Genomic DNA, 16,571 nt, shown 5'->3' with positions numbered 1-16,571 from the left:
CTCTGACCTCTAACATAGTTGAAGTTAAATTTTGGCCATGGCAAAACCAGTGGCAAAACTCCAACTGACATCACTGCGTTGCCTTCCCCAACTCAAGCCTATATGCCAGAACTCAGCAATAGCATTTCAGTGCTTTGGTACATCTAAGTGGGATTAATTCAAGGTTATGGGCCAAACCCACATCAATCCTAGGTCCTAGAAGTGCAGGACTTCAGAAGAGTCCAACGCTTTCAGGGTTCTCCCACTGAACAAAGAGGTATTTCAGTGTCCTTTGCCATCACACTACAACATGATTTCAAAGATTACCATGTCCATGTCCCAGCATATTCTGTGCACTCCTGACTGCTCCAGGCAACAGCAGTCTCAATATAATTCCTATTGTAAACCAGAAGCCACTGTTCTGCTGTCCATCTAATTATGGACTTGAATCTATGATGATCATCACAGATGTGTTGTACGTTAAAATCTGAAACTTCAGCTCCTCAGAAAGCTTTCCTGAGTCAATTTGCAAAAGTACTGTATCAGAATATTCAGAATTATCCAAAACCAAATAACCTTTTAAGTAGAGGTAGCCCTCAAAACATTAAATCGGTACAAACTTCAAACAGGAAAAAGACTCCAGAAATGAACCAAGAAAGATGTGTAAAGGAAACGTATCCGTTGAGCCTGTAACAGAGATTTAGAGCACTGAAAATACAGCTTTTTTCCCTAAGGAGAAAGTACACAATAAATGTAGGGCAAAGATCTATTTTTCGGGAAGTGCATCTTGGAGTGCTTGGTCCCAGTTCCTCTCATGCTTTTTTTTTTTCCCCCCCACTATGACTTGTTCTTCTATACAAAGAACAAACACTAAAGGTCAGAACCAGCCCTGTAAATGAGCAGCTTCATGCACTGCTTCCACCCTGCTATGCTTTTGCTGAAAAGTTAAACTCGACTTTTGAAGAAACAGAAACAAATAACCAAGAACTGTTTCAAAGCTCAGTTGTTGTCTGAGCTCTGTTTCTCATTTTGCATTTGCTTTGTGAACTTAGAAAAATGTTTTGCTCCTTATGCTGCTTTTGGAGATTTGCCAGCAAAGGGAATACAGAAAATTCCAAACTGCCTGCGGGAAAGTGAGTGTCAAGTTCTGCTCCCTAGGGATGAAGATCTTCAGACTACTTTAAGGTTATTATTCCTGGTGCCAGTAGCAGATTCAAGTCAAGCTTAAGATATTTAAAAAGCTTTGTGTATGGGGTGCTAATCAAACAACAAGGTTTAGTTAGAGACCTTTTGATGACAGTTTGGTCTTAACTGTCCTCACTGCCTGTACTCTGAATACTGTGGGAATGTAAGTGGATTTTGAGGATGACTTTGCTAGCATGCTAGTAAAGCACAAAAGGTAACAGCCTACATGTTCACTTTTCCAATTTAACACCCAGGTAGAAGTTGTTTGGGTTTGTTTGTTTGGGTTTTTTCCACAGAACACTTTTGCAGAACATTACGTGGTGAAGTACTCACAGTTTAACTTCCCCAGTCTCCAGCAAGCCAAGTGAATAGGGAGCTCTACTTTCATATCACAAAACACACTTAGATGAATGTCCTTTGAATGTTTTTCACTCGTATTGTTAGGACTGTGGTATATCTCAAAAAGGCTGCACACAGCTTGAGTTAACTGCAAGCTGAAACCAATAAAAATCTGTAGGATAGCATCTCATCTAATGTGTTTCATAAAAGTTGGATGAACTTTCTGTTTGACTTGAAGGAATGTAATTTTTTCCAGATACAACCTGGGTCTTTGTTTGTTTTATTAAGATACTTCTTAAGGATGAAGTCTTCACAGAGGGACAGTGTTTAGAGGGACACTACAAAACTGTACAACAAAGCTCTTCCCACTCAGTTCTAGTGGCAAATGCTCAAAAATTGCTTCTAGGAAAGAAGGAATGTTTTGAAGAAGTGCCTTGAGAAGAGACAAACAGGGAGGGACACAGCAGCAGATAGTGTTACTCCCAGGATCAGAATCCTAACTCTGAACACAGACCCAAGCCAGCTGCACACTGGGAGAAGGAGCAGGACACTCTGCAGCTGTGAAGTTTCAGAAGAAACTGAAGTTTCAGCAGCCTGCCATAATACAAGCTCTTTGTTATTTCCCTTTTAAAGGCAAGTTGCTTGCCTCATGTTACTCACTGCCCCTTCAGCTGTGTTTGTATTTAACCCTGGAACTCCAGGCAGCTAAAATACAAAGAAAATACCTTAAAGTAAACAATATAGAATTACTGATAACAAAAACAGTTAACATCTGTAAAGCCTTGTATGCACTGTATGACTCTCATGGGGTCAGCTCTCTCCATGCACACTGGCTTTGAAGCAATCATACAGGGCAAGTCCACAGCACTTTATAGGATGCTCTCCCAGTACTACTGGCTGAGTAGCAATAGTGTGAGCTGAGAGAAAGAAGTTATTCCTGAAGGCTGGAAACATGTCTCTAACTCTCCTATGCTCCAGAGGGGAATCCAGATCTAACCTCAGGCAGGTATGAAAGTCTGACTATTTCTGTGCATGCCTAAGTGAATGGAAGTTAAGAGAGCAAAAAATTCAGAGACGGGACAGTTCAGTGTCCATTTTCATTTCAAGGGAATCTGGTAATTAGACAGACTGACTCCAGAGGCACATGAGGAAGAAGGGCATCTGAAGAGTTCCTAGTGATCAAAAGAATATTTGGAAGCTGCATCAACCTGTAAGGTTGAGGCATCTACCTAGAAATTTTGACAGGAGAAAAGGTGTGAGAGAGGATAATGGGAGACTCATCTCCAGGACAGACATCTGAGCAAAGGTGTAAATTAACATGAGAAGAGAGAGCCCTATCACTTATGTGCATGGTCCCTAGAAGGCAGGGCTCCAAGAGGAACACTGTGCAGATGCAACTCAGCAAAGCTCTAGGGCTGTTGATGGAGTGGGATTAGTAGGAGAAAGCCTGTAAACTGCTGCAGCTGTTGTCATGCTGGATAAAACTAAGAACGAGAATGTCTCATCCTGGGAGAAGACACTAATTCCCAAAGAAGAAAGTACAGAGAGCTTGGTTTCCCAACTTGAGAAAGGAACAAAAGGGAGACACAATAACCTACAAAGACAATCATCCACAGCCTCAGAGGAACAGCTGTGACACTGTGGGACTTTTACCAAGGAAACTCACACAAGTGCTGAAAACCATGTGGAGTGACTGCCATAGCTAAAAGCTCCTTAGCAACAAGCAGATGGATGGCATCAGGTCAGAGATTTCTGATGGAAATTAACTTGGCACTAGAACTGGAGCTAGGGATGGAGGAGGATCTGGAATCAGATGAGTTCCAGGCACTGCCCTGGAATGCAAGGTATACATGGAGTAAAGAAAGGGATTATATTCCAGACAACCAGATTTGGAAATTGACAATATAAACTACAAGTATCCCAAAAAAGTCTCTGAACAATCACAAGACTTTTTCCAACAAGCTCACACTTGCCATCACACAAGCTGGCAATGGAAGTGGGTAGAAGTGTGCTCACTGGCTGCATTCACTTAGTCCCCAAATTTATCCACCCACATGCCTCAATCTTCAAGTTACTGTGGAGTGGTGTGTGGGAACAGATGGCCCCATCAACTTAGCACAAGAGAAAACAGGGCTGAAAGCAGCTTCCTGAGGTTGCACTGTGTTTAACCTGACATGCCTGCCGAGCCTGTTGTTCACAATCTGCAGGACCGACAGTCCTATGGCCTCATGAGACAAATGCTTACTACAGCAATTTTAACTTACTCTTTTGCTAGTTTTCTTTACTATAATTTCAAGTCAATTTCTAGTCCTATTATCAGTGGATAGACAATTTATTTCATTCATCTCTGCAGAAATTTTTTATGTACTGGAAAAGTGCATCTTCCCTCAGTTTTCTGTTCTGTAGACAAGAACAACACCTTTTTCAGGCTTCTCTCATAAAATGATGTTTTTAGGCCCCTGATCCCATGTTCTTCTTATTCTCTACAGTTGCCCACATCCTTCTGAAGTACTCATAACTGGACACCTTCCAATAAAGTATTTACGCTCCAGAAGTATAAAAACCTGAACTGCCATTCTCTTGTGATAGAGATTTTTTCCACATGGCAAAACCCCTCTTCTCTCTCCAATTTATATTTATTTGCAGCAGAAGGACATCTATAGACCCTATACCTAAAACGTCAAGAGTGGATAATGTTTTCATGAAACAGAAAGAATATTAAATTATTTTAAATTATTTCAGAATCTACTTGTATAAGAAAATTCTCAAAATACAACTTTAAGAAAAAGAGATTGTTGAGAATGAGGGGACAAGAGCTTGGCCTGCAAAAACAAAAAAACAAACAAACAAAAAAACCCACAAAAAAACCACTGTCATCATGGGGTAAGGTAAAGAATAAGAGAAGCAGGAAGCATCTCCTTGGCCATGCCAAAGGAGTATTACCAATGTGGCAAAGAAAGGGGATGTACTAGTTTCAAAAGGATATGAAAAGGACCAAAGCACATGTTAAAACCAATTACTTCATCTGTCCTCACGTTTGTTGCTTTTTATTGACCAGTGAAAGAAAGGGGGGAGAGAGCCACTATAAATCTTTGGTTACAATATGTAAGAAAGCACTCAGCAAAGCTAAATGCAAGGTATAAAGACAGATGAATACATGTTACTTCAGGCCAGCACTACTCTGGTTGAATTGTATCCTGTGGAAAATGCACTCCAGGGTCATTTTTCATTCAACTGTATTACAATCAAAGATCTAGGTTTAATATGGTTTTTGTGCAATACTGTAATCTCTTTAAACAGTAATCAGTGGCCTAATGCTGTTGTCTCCACACAGCTCTTGCTGATTTCCATGCCTTTGGGATATATGTATTTGAGAGTTAAGTAATCAGAGTCACTTTTGGCCTCAACTGCCAAGATCATTTCCATACAGAGTGGTGGGTTGAAAAATTACATCTGCTTCAGCAATGACTTTCCTACATAAACACTGCCTGGGCTGTAAAACAAGAGAAGCCATTCTAGTTGTGTTAGATCTGAAACACCACTTTTGACCTTAATGTTGCCAGAATAACAAGACAATGGACTGGTCAGTGGTCCTCATTCCCTGTGTTGTTTTACTGCTGAGGGGATGTGTTCCATAAAACCTTGCTGGAAACTGGGGTCTTTTCACAGGTTTCTAGCCTGAGAACTTCTAACTACATTTTTTTAAAAAAATTGTATTAAATAAGCTTAGTAAAATTCAAATGCTAGTTACTGTTCAAGACAGGAAGAGATAGACCTACCTATCTCAAGACTAGTATTTTATATAAGCAGGCAACATATTAGAATTATGTCCATACACTTCTAACATTTCCTGATTTTTGAGACTATCAAAACAAGTTTCATGCATATTGTTTATGTTTAAACCAAAAAGAACCAAAAACTCAAACAAACTCAAAGCTTCCCCCAGTCTTCTATCAGGTCATACTGACATAACAGGTTTGAAAACAAAGCTGGAGCCTCGGGACACATTACGTTAATCTTTCCTCTTAAGCAAACTGAATAATTAGTAACAGCCACAGCTTTATCATCTAGATAGATATGTCCAGAAGGGAGAGAAATACACACTCCAACAATGAATAGTACAACTGTTTTCTAAAGCAGAAAGCATCAAGACTTGGAATTCCTGAGTTCAATTTTAAATGCATTAGAAGAACATTTTCAACAACTGCAGGCACCTTTCCATGTACTGTGTTCCTCCTTGCTCCAGCTTCTTCTGCTGTTCTACAACCCAGCAATTCTCAGCCTATCCTATACTGCTTAAGTTTATAATGTACATTTCTGAATATGCCATATAATCCTTTTACTTCCCCCTCTCACCCATCAGAGATAGAGAAAACTTGCCATGATATTTTTGATATTCCTTGCCAATTTAATGTATGTGATCATCTAAGTCAACCAAGCAATAGGTCAAATTCAGCCCTGAATTAAATCCCACAAATTCACTGGAATAATGCTGAGGATTAACTTGGTGCTAAGACTTTTGTTAGAGAAGCAGTTGTTTGCATTCACATTTGTTCACAAGGAAAAAGTTGTCTAGTAACACAGGGAATACAATGGCACAAGCAAACATTTGAACATAGAACAGATGAAACAAGATGCCAAGAGCAATAAACTCATAAGGAAATGTAGATGGCTTTGACTAAGGCCAGACAGACATTTCTTGGAAGCCAAGATTAGTCAGCCTTACCACTTATAGTTACATGATCATCTTTGTAGGCACTCTGTGTTTCTTTTAGCTGGATCTCTGAGCTCACATCTACCTTTCTTCCAGACAACTGTAGATAGGCTTTGAGAGAGGCAGGTACCTTGACTGTAATAGAACCTGGTGTAAATTTAAAAAAAAAGGTAGTTTAACACTAGGATCAAAGCTTGAAGCAGGCAATTATTTAGCTAATTTGAATCAAAGCACTGTCTGGTTTACTTTTAAGAGCCTTTAGACATTGTAACCTCTTTGTCTCTGAAATCAGTAGTGAAGATTATTTTCATATATCACCATCAGACTACTGTATATGTCACAGGTAGAAATGGTGTCACAGTACTTCCTTGGCAGACATGAAAACTGACATTGCCATATACTGCTAGCAAAGGCTCTTGGTATGGAATCCTATTACAGGAGATGTTCGTGGGAAATAAATCTAACAGATCCCATAAGTGTTATGACCTTAGTTTCATCTTCTAGTTGCATGCTTGGGAGATTGGATTTGGCACATTATGAAAGAACTGCTCCTCTGGAACAACGTATTGCTGCTCACAGACTGCTAACACTGACAATTGTCTTTGCTTTAACGTGCAGGGCCAGCTGTTCACATCCTTCAACAGATGCAGTCTCACAAGTGACTGACCAGTTTAGACTCCTTATCACTAAGATGTGAACTACAAGCAAAATTGCAGCTTTGGTAGCCCAAATAATTTTATCCCTCTGACTAAAAATATAAATTCCAACTTCTGATTCCCCTAAATTTGTGCCTCTGTGCATCAGACTGAAAACAGATGCTGGACCCCCAGCCTGCCCACATTAGTAATTGTTAGAATTACTCAGTCACAATGTTTGGAAGCTACACCCTACACATTAGAACAAAAACCTATCAAAATTCAGAATATACCTTCTTTATTCCTACTCCTTTGTTATCTCTCAATTCCAAAATTCACTTTAGAAAAACAAAAAGCTGAAGCAGAACACTGTAAGTTTTCTTATGTTAGAATAACTAAGTAGCAGTGAAAAGCAACCCCAGCTATGCAATTTAAATTCAGCAGAATCACTTGCCTGTGACAAACCTGATGAACAAATAACTGTCAGTGTAATTTTGCTGAATACACAAAAACCTTAAGATAAGAAAGGGAAAAGGTCTTCATCTTTGGGTCCTCCATGGGGAGTTGCTCAGTAATATGACTCAAACTCCAGCACACATGCAGCTAATTTATCACAAGTGGAATATTTTCTACAGTGCAGCTGTCAGCAGTTACTCTGAATTTACAGGGTAAACCAAAACAGAACTTCATCAACTTTGCTTCTACTAAACTGTGCTGCCAGAAGAGATTGTCAGGCACTGTTTTGAAAAAGCATTAATTAGCTTTTATTAGAGACATAACTTAGTTTTAAGTCATTCAAAAGGTAACTAGAAAATAAAACAAAAATTCTTTGCACCAATAAAACTAGAACAGCTTGTACAGAATGGCACACAAGTAATTTCACTGGCTCTCCTTCATTAGCCCCCTTCTGAGTAACTGCTGGATTTAACAGGGCAGGGGCACTGTCTCACAGGCAGTGAGAAAAGGAGACCAAATACAATGTTCATTTAAACCACCTGGAGTATCTGACATGATGTTCAAGGTAAGTGTAGAAATGCTATAGTGGCTTTTAGGCTTTTTTGTTTTGTTATTTGCCATTCAGAAAACTATGTAAAACTATGAACCGAGCTTTAGGAGTGAGCTTTTAACTAAGCATTGAAATTCTAGTGAGCAATTATGATTTAAAAGGACAAATGATAGGATAAGACCCCCTCATTTTTATCTTTTTACCTTTTAGTTTCAACGAGACATTTCATGAAAAAATTAAACAAAAGTGTGATGGTTGTCACTCTGCACATACACCATCAGCATCATGGAGTAAACTGTGCTCAAGGCAAAGGAAGACTGACTGTATTCCAAATCAACTCTGCAGAATTCTGCTAGGTCGATTGCCAGGAAAAAAGAAAGTATTGTAAAATAGAAAAAATTCTCTTATCTATTTGAAAAATCATTGCTCCTTACAGAGTTTACTGTGTTAGAAGTATTTATACACATTTTCTAATAACGAGGTAAGAAAGAAGGCAAGATAACCAACAATCACAAACTCATTTTTTCCAGACAAATAAGCAAAACTGCCTTTATCTCCTTTTCTTTTACACTGTAAGCTGCCACCAAAAATATTTGATTAGTTTACTAACCTTTCTGGGATTTCAGATCCACTTTTCTTAATTGACTGACATAAACATCTATTGCCCCATGATGTGTAGAAGCTTTTAGACTTCCATCTGATGAATCTGAAAAAAAATTAAAGAAGTATTTGTGCTTGTGAAGCCTTAAAAATAAAGATTTGCTAGAATCTTTCTTTGTACATTGAATGGATTTTGTAAATTCTTCCATGTTTGAGAAGCATCTTGTATTTCTTTACTGAATGTCAGACTTTGAAAAATAGGTTTGTGAACAAAATTTATCTCCCCAGCCCAAAACTGGGGCATACAGTAGTTGTAAGGCCATAACCCTTCAGTTGTTACTAGATTTGTAGCACCTACAAGATCTCAATGACACTCCTTTCTTCCTTCAAAAATTGAAAACATTAATGTGAGAACTAATTAATCATAACAACAATGTCCAGCATTAATGCCTTAAGCTTGTCATACAGCTTTAGCTCTAAGTACACTCATCTGGAGCTTTTCTGATGCCAGATCTCAAGCACAGATGTGGAATATCAGTGTACTGCATACAAAAGTAAAATCATAAAAAGGGATTATTATCCCACAGCTAAAACTGATTTCCTTGAAAAGAAAATAAATAAAATAATGTTTATCCATTATTTAGACATTATTTATCCAATCCATATTTAGACAGCTGAGAAACTGAGACTTTCTTTGATTAACAAGAAACCAGTAACAACTGGAATTAGATGGGAATGTTTTTCTCCTCTCAGTAGATTGTGCTAAAGTTCTGTTCCAAATAAGAAAGAAAACCAGCAACTGTTGTGTTAAGTGAACATAATGAATTGGGAAAAAAATGTTTGCTTTTGTAACTCACAATGAAATGCTTAATTGTAACTTAAAAATGTTTATAAGTTTGAAAATTAAAATAATTGAAATATTTCTTTTAATGAATCAATTTTACTTTTTTTTTGTAGCAATAAACCAATATTTTCATATAAAAGCTAATTTTGCAGGTATCCAAATCCAACTGGTAACAGCCAATCACCAACTCCACATAACCCTGACAGAGGTTTTCTTGGCAATCGATACAGGAAATATCCAGACTCTGACTCTTCTGCTCTAGGCAAGATGTGCAGATAGTTTTTATCTGCACTTAGAAGACAAGAAGAGCCTCCTGTGACAGGACAGCAACCCTCTACAGGGAGAACAACTGCTAACAATCTGTACAACACCAACAGCTGATGGGACTGTACAGAGACCATCTTAATCAGTTAATCCTGATGACAAAACCAAGTAGTAACTCAGTAGTTATTAACTCATTGTGGACTTCTTTTTAGACTTCCATTTTCCATAATCTGACACTTGAGGGATAAGAACAAGCTGAGTGGAACTGAGTGTTTGAAGGGCACCATCCTCTGTCCAGGTTCGTGTGGGAGAAAGCATGAGAACAATGTGGGGGAGAAATTCCAGGTCTGTCATTGGCAGAACACAGAAGGTGAAGCTCAGAGATAAGAGGTAGTAAGGTGAAGGAGACTCAAAATGAGAGCCAGAACATTAACACCCTTCAAGCAGATGGCAAAGACTAAATTAATAGGATTGATTGCTATAAAGAGACAAGTGTGTGCATGGATAATTTGGGTTTTTTAAAGTACTTAAGAGATGTACTTTATGAAGTGAATGTCTTTAGTGTCATTCAGAAATGAGGTTTTTAATTTTAAAATTCCCTAGATCATGTATTAAAAGCTGAATTCTCAAAACAAAACCCAGATGCAGCATTACTTCCAAATACACTAGAGTTTATAGTTTCATTTTTCTGTTACCCAAAACTCTTAAGTACCATAATTGTTTTCCATAATTGATCCCCTTCTTAAAAGAAAACTTTGGTGTTTTGTCTCAGTACCAGGGAATTGCATTATTACAACACCATCATCACAAAGGAGAATCTCAGGCATCTCAGCTCACTTTCACACCAGGACTATGCTCAAATTTATGCATTTGAAATGTTCCTAAATTTGTGCTGATTTAAGACACTGAGCATCACAGAAAGTCACTGAGGCCTTTAGATCATCTGGTGTGGGTTACTGAAGAAAGAATTCAGCAGAACAGGGCAAACTGTCACTGACATATTTTAAAAAAAAAAGTTTCTAGATCTCAATATATAGTTTTCCTTGCTGGAATAAGTCTTTGTTGCCCATAAACTGGTTTAGACTGGTTCCTCCCCTCTAGCATGAAACAACCACCATAAGCTTCATAATTTCTGACTATAACAAACACAGAATATTAATTTCCTCAATGCATAGCTGTGTTAAACATAAATAATCCAATAAGGAAAAACAAATATGGGGTTTTTTTTTAAGTTGGTTAGGGGAAAATTTGGCTTGGCAGCAGAGCAGAGGATATATAATCAGACCATGCCAATAACACTAAGAAATAAACAAATCCTAGCAGGACTGAACATGAGCCAACTGCGTGCCCTGGCAGAAAAGAAATCCAACAGTATCCTTGGCAGAACTGACTGGAGCATGGCCAGAGTACCAAGGGAAGGTTTTATCTCCTCAGCCCCTAGAAACACATCTAGAGAACAGCATCCAGTGTTGGGTGGATGAAAAGGGAGACATCAATAAACTGAAGTGAATTCAGCAGAGAAGTACCAAAGCAGTCAGGGTGTGAGCACCTTCCCCAGCAGGGGAGGCTGAGGAATGAGGTTTGCTCAGCCCAGGGAGCAGCTCCCTATGGCTTCTGCAAGGGGGGAAGAAGAAGACAAAGCCTCAGAGTGGTGCAGGATGAGAGAATGACATGGTCAGAAATTGAAACAAGGGAGTTTCATCAGTTTGGACAGAAGAAAAATCTTTTTTACTGAGGACAGTAAAGAGAAGCTGTACAGTCTGCATCCTTGGAGGCTTTCAAGAGCCCAGGATAAAGCCCTGAGCAACCTCAGAGCTGGCATGGCTTTCAGAAGGAAGTTGGGAGACCAGAGACAACTGCTTGAACAGGGTGGCTGCACAAGCTGACTGCCAGAAGTCCCTTCCAGCCTCAATCATTCCAAGATTCTGCAACTTCCTGAGGTCTCCTCCAACCTGAGTTCTCCTACTAATTTACCAAATAAAAAGTTAAAACATTAAGCTGGTTCTAAAAACAAAGACTCCTTTACTTTTTCCAAGATTAGTCAGACTTCTAATGACTATTCTAAGTAGTAAATTAAAAAAGAAATAAAAATAGGTCTGGTTATTTTAAATTAAAACCCATTCAAAACCCATAGAACATTTGGTAGAAGTAGGAAGCTTCTAGTATAGGGTTGCAAAACAGTTTGTCAGTGACTAAAAATCTCACAGTAGACCAAAAATGAAAAAAAAAAAAAGGAATAATTCCCACTTTCTTATTTTAACAATGTCAGTGTGAAAATAAAATAAAAAACAACAAAAAACAAAACCCAACCCAAATCAGCTTCATGAATTATATATAATAAAAAAAGAAAATCAAAGGAAGCAAGAGACAAGGGCATTGTTTTCCATCTTAATGCAGAGCTATATTAGAATAAGAAACTGTCATTACAGTTGCTTTTATCTTCTCAAAAATATTTTGAAAAAAATCCAGCACTCCAACATTAGTTTTAGTTTGATTTGTAAAAAATATCACAAAAGCTAAGGCTATATCCTTAAAATCAGAGCGCATTTTTTTCAGTAAACTGATAGAATTATGCCTCTGGTGAAATAAAGTACTACATACCTATGCAAACCCATCCAGAAAGTTGGAAGATCTGAGTTGTTCTTCCCATTTCCATCAACAAATCCCCCTCAAGTCTCTGGCAATCCAAGAAACTATCTTGTGGCATACATTTCTCATACACAAACCAATTTTGCTTGTGTTTAGAGCTGAACCACTAGATCTTAGGTCAATTGCCTTTGGAAAAATCCATAAAAACCTAAAGGATCTTTGAAGGTATATAGGAAAAGATTAGGACTACTTAGTTATTTCAGAATTGAGATCTGAAAAATAAAGTTTATTCAACTGTAAGAGGTGTCTTAATGTTTAAGCTGAACCTGGCTAATTAAGGAAAATAATAATCATCTGCTGAAGGAAAAAATTACCTCCTGTGTTGAGAAACCTTTATTTGAACACTGTTCATATTCTGTGAGTTTATTTAACACCAAGAAAAACAGATTAGCAAGCTTCACTTAATTCTGCGGTTTAATGACTAACTCCTAAGAATGTATTGCACTCATTTTCCAGGAGTGTTAATATAGATTGCTTAGAAACATAAGAAAAGTTTCACAGTACAGCTCATCCCTGAACAATGCTTGGTGAGTGACTATGGTTACTACCACAAGCAGAAGTCTTCAATATTGGGGCTTATTGTATGCAAGTTGATTAACAGAAGGGGGAGTCCTTCCATGTACATTTAAGAGACACTGAGCATTGTCTATAACTATTATTTTTTGATGTACTACAAAAGAAGAGGCCCTAACATTTTCCTAGAATACTGCTTCTGATAGGATGTATATCATAACTGATAACTCTGCATTATCCAGTTGTATAAAAGCCCAATAAGTAGCATAATGGCTTTATGATATAAAAATTAAACATGGCTAATGATTGGTATCAAAACAAAGATAAGACAGAGAACTAGGTTTAAGGCAAAATGATTGCATCTGATGCATGTTTAGCCTTTTCTCACAGCCTTTCATCCCATCCTAATCTGAAAAATGACACAGACTCAGTCTAACTTGTGCAAAGCTCAGCAGTATTGTGGTGTCAAAAGCTCGACAGCACAACTTGCCCAGCTGGAAAGGGCTGACAGCATCTCCTTCAGCTACAGAGCTATCACTGCTACTCCTGAAAAGAGGGCAGAAACATCTGTGAGGAAACAGCTCCTTTTTGCTTTCCTTGTGAATATTTAGCTTTTAGAAAGGAGAAGGGAAGAGTAAGAAAAAGTTCTCAGAGAGAAGGTAGAACCTACCAACTGAGATACTCCCCGTTTTGGTCTGAAGGCTGGTGTTACCTTAGGGAAAGAAAAGGGAGAAAATGTTAAAAGCATATTATTTAACTGGTTTCTGAAATCATAAAGGCTAAAATAATGTGATCCCATACAAGGGCATTATACCTGTAGTAGCATATCTGATTTGCATATAAAAGCAAAATAGCATAAACTATTAATATTGCTTTAATATTATCATTTTCACAAAAATCTCAACAGGTAGGTAACAATGAAGTGATTTCAGACATAATTTAAAAAGCAGCACTTAAAGATACAGACTGGGTGGGAGGGAAAGAAAAGTAGCTTTAGCCTTGCAATGCTTATCTAAGTATTTCCTTGTTTTGTTTTGAGCACATCCCCCTACCCACCCTCCCCCTCTTTTTTTTTTTCAATTGCTCTCATGCCTGCAACAGCAGTATGGGTAACTTAATCTCCCCTTGGAGATAATTTGCTTTTTCCTCAAAGGCTGATTCATGGACTCACTGAACATTACCTACTCTCTACAAACTTGTGTATGACAGTCCCTTGTCAATGCTTTTCATTGACTTCAGCAAGATCTGACTGTGTTGGACAAACTAAAGAACATGAAACAAAAGAATGCACAAGTCATAAAATGTAGAATGGTCGCCTACTGATCTTACATTACTTTTAACAAGCACTGATGTTTTAGCCTTAAAAATCTCAAAATAAATATTCTTTCCTTTTAACTATTGCATCAAGAGGATCTGGAAGGAAGATAAAGGTATCTCCTAACAGAAAAGCCCTGCATACTATTAACAGTCTAACAAAGTTGGTAGAAATGTCCACATTTCCATGTATGTTACACAGGTACAACTGCCTCATAAAAAATGCTTTACATGAAAGACTAAACCACAAAATGTCACTCCTGCCACTCTCTTATCCTCCTGGGAAGATAACAGATTGAAAAATGAGGTCAATCACAGTAATTGAGTCCAACTTAGTAACATGCAATATTCACTACAAATTTCAGATCTTTCAAAAAAGACCTGTAAAATTTGCAAATGAATCAAGATCTGCTTCTATCTTCTGTAATTACACAGTAGTGTAATTACCATTAGGGCAGAATGCATTCCACTGTATATGACCTGTAGTGTTTTTCTTAGTGGTCAGTAGGCTGAAGGCTAGAAAAGCAGCCTATCATCAAGAGACTTAAATCCATCATTTCAAGTACATACTGTAAAAGATACTTAGTGGTTCTGAAAATAAGAGCTGAAACAAAACCATATTTCAGTGAACAGATGTTTGGTTATACTGTTTGCTGTTTTCAAAAGGCATTCTGTAATTATTCCACCCTTTCCCCCATTTTATAATGTCTAGTATTTATTTTTGTACTACCTACAAAAAAGCCCGGGGTTCTGTCAGATCACAGCTCCCAGGGAGCTGAAACTAGATTATACACTGAATATAGCCCTGGGACTGGATTCCCTGGTCTGTTGTTTTTGGTGGGGTTTTTCTTTGGTGTTGATTTCTGTTTTGATAAGAACGTCCTTGAAAAATATTAAACATTTGGAAATCAAACTCCTACTAACCACAAACATGATGTTAATGTTGTGTCATGTAAATTATTAGCATGACAGGAACACTTCAAACAATTAGCTAACCAAAGTTGCTTTTAGAGCAGATCAGACCATCCTGCTGTGTTGGGACCTGAAGCACCTACACATGGTGCACACAGGTACACTTATGGCTGTGTAATTGTTCCACAAAGCCTAACCTTACAATTTTTAAGCTAGCCAAATATTTTTTTGGCACAACAAGGGCAAGGATAGAAAGACCTGACTAAAGGTAATTGCTAGTTTGACTAGTTGACTTCAGCATCATAGTGCAATACAAGTCCAAAATATAATAGCTTTATCAGAATAGTGAGGACAGTGGCTTCATGTTTCTTTTTTCATTACTTCTTAAGAAACAGTTATCTTTTCTAGAATGCACAAGCTTTGCTGCTCTATGAACACTATAAAACTTCAAATTGCAGAAATGCAAGTCAGGATCGCTATAGGATCAGGTGAAAAAAAATGGCCTTTGGGATGTAAATAAAGGAACCAATTTCCACTCATTCAATTTGTTTTGAAGGCTCACAGGTTGGCAGGGTTATTCTGATACATAAAATTCTGACACATAAATGATCTTGCTGCTTTTTACCACTTTGACTTTGCATTCTGAATTTCCATAAGACTAAACTAGAGACACTCCTAAAAGGGAACAAAAGTAAAATTACTTTCTACAGTCCCGCTTCATATGCAGTGGGATCCAAAAACCTAACTGAAATTTATGGAACATACTTTGGTATACCTGATTCTTTTCAGAGGTATTATAGAGTGCCAAGTTCAATCATTATACCATACTACCTTTGAAACACTGAAGATTTTCTACTTTGTCTTACTCAGGTCACTGACAGGATAAGGCAGCTGTATGTTCAGCTTTTCATATATAATTAAAGTGCTTATATGAAAGTGACTTTAAAAAAAAAGGTGTTTTCTCTTACATGATGAAACATGACAGAATATAAGGCTAAAAGAAAAAAGTCCAACATGCAAGACAAATCAATCCAAACCACTAAAGCAGTAAAAGTTGAGTGCTGATTTCTCACGTAACAGTAATCTTTGTTCTACAACAAGAATACCAGCTTCAACAACATTAAATACATAGTGCAAAGAATATACACTCACTTTCTTCAAAAATAAAAGGCTCAGAAAATCCTATGTCTGTACTTCACTTGTAGCATGCCACTGTTTTGTGGCGTTTTTTGTCTGTTTGGTTTTTGTGACAGAAAATTTAATTTCTGATTAGTCTCATGCTTCTGAGGCACTGGACAGCAACACTACTGAAGAGACTGTCATGGGATTGCTTAGGGACTGCAGTACAGAATCACTGTATTTTTCTACAGTCAGTTTTAGTCTTTCAGGTCCTTATTTTAATTCCATTCAAGGCCTCTGAGCCAAGTTTGCACCCAAGCTTTGGCCAGAATTGTACAGGCTGAGTTTCAACCACCAAAAGGGGTCTCAGGGAGGTTTGTAAAGTTGGTGCTGCCCTGACTTCCATATTCTCCATGCAAAAGCAACAAAGTCTGGCTCAGTTTTATGCACTGATGTGCTGATTTTCTGCAAGCTATAATATCAGCATACTGTTAGCTA

At 37.8% G+C, this 16,571-nt stretch overlaps 1 protein-coding gene across 1 annotated transcript in view; it reads right to left on the bottom strand.

Annotated features, from left to right (window-relative positions):
- The window catches only part of FAM185A (family with sequence similarity 185 member A), a 32,489-nt gene that overhangs the window by 1,200 nt on the left and 14,718 nt on the right, over positions 1-16,571 (bottom strand). The window contains exons 5-7 of the mRNA XM_030469161.1: positions 13,399-13,440; positions 8,469-8,564; positions 6,230-6,364 (exon numbers count right to left, since the gene is read on the bottom strand). Of these exons, the coding sequence (XP_030325021.1) occupies positions 6,230-6,364; positions 8,469-8,564; positions 13,399-13,440 (273 nt within the window). The remainder of the gene's footprint in view (positions 1-6,229; positions 6,365-8,468; positions 8,565-13,398; positions 13,441-16,571) is intronic.

Source organism: Calypte anna, chromosome 1, assembly GCF_003957555.1.
Source record: "Calypte anna isolate BGI_N300 chromosome 1, bCalAnn1_v1.p, whole genome shotgun sequence".
In the NCBI taxonomy this organism is placed as follows: domain Eukaryota; kingdom Metazoa; phylum Chordata; class Aves; order Apodiformes; family Trochilidae; genus Calypte; species Calypte anna.
Note: the sequence above shows the minus strand (reverse complement) of the source record. Positions and strands in the feature narration are given on the sequence as shown.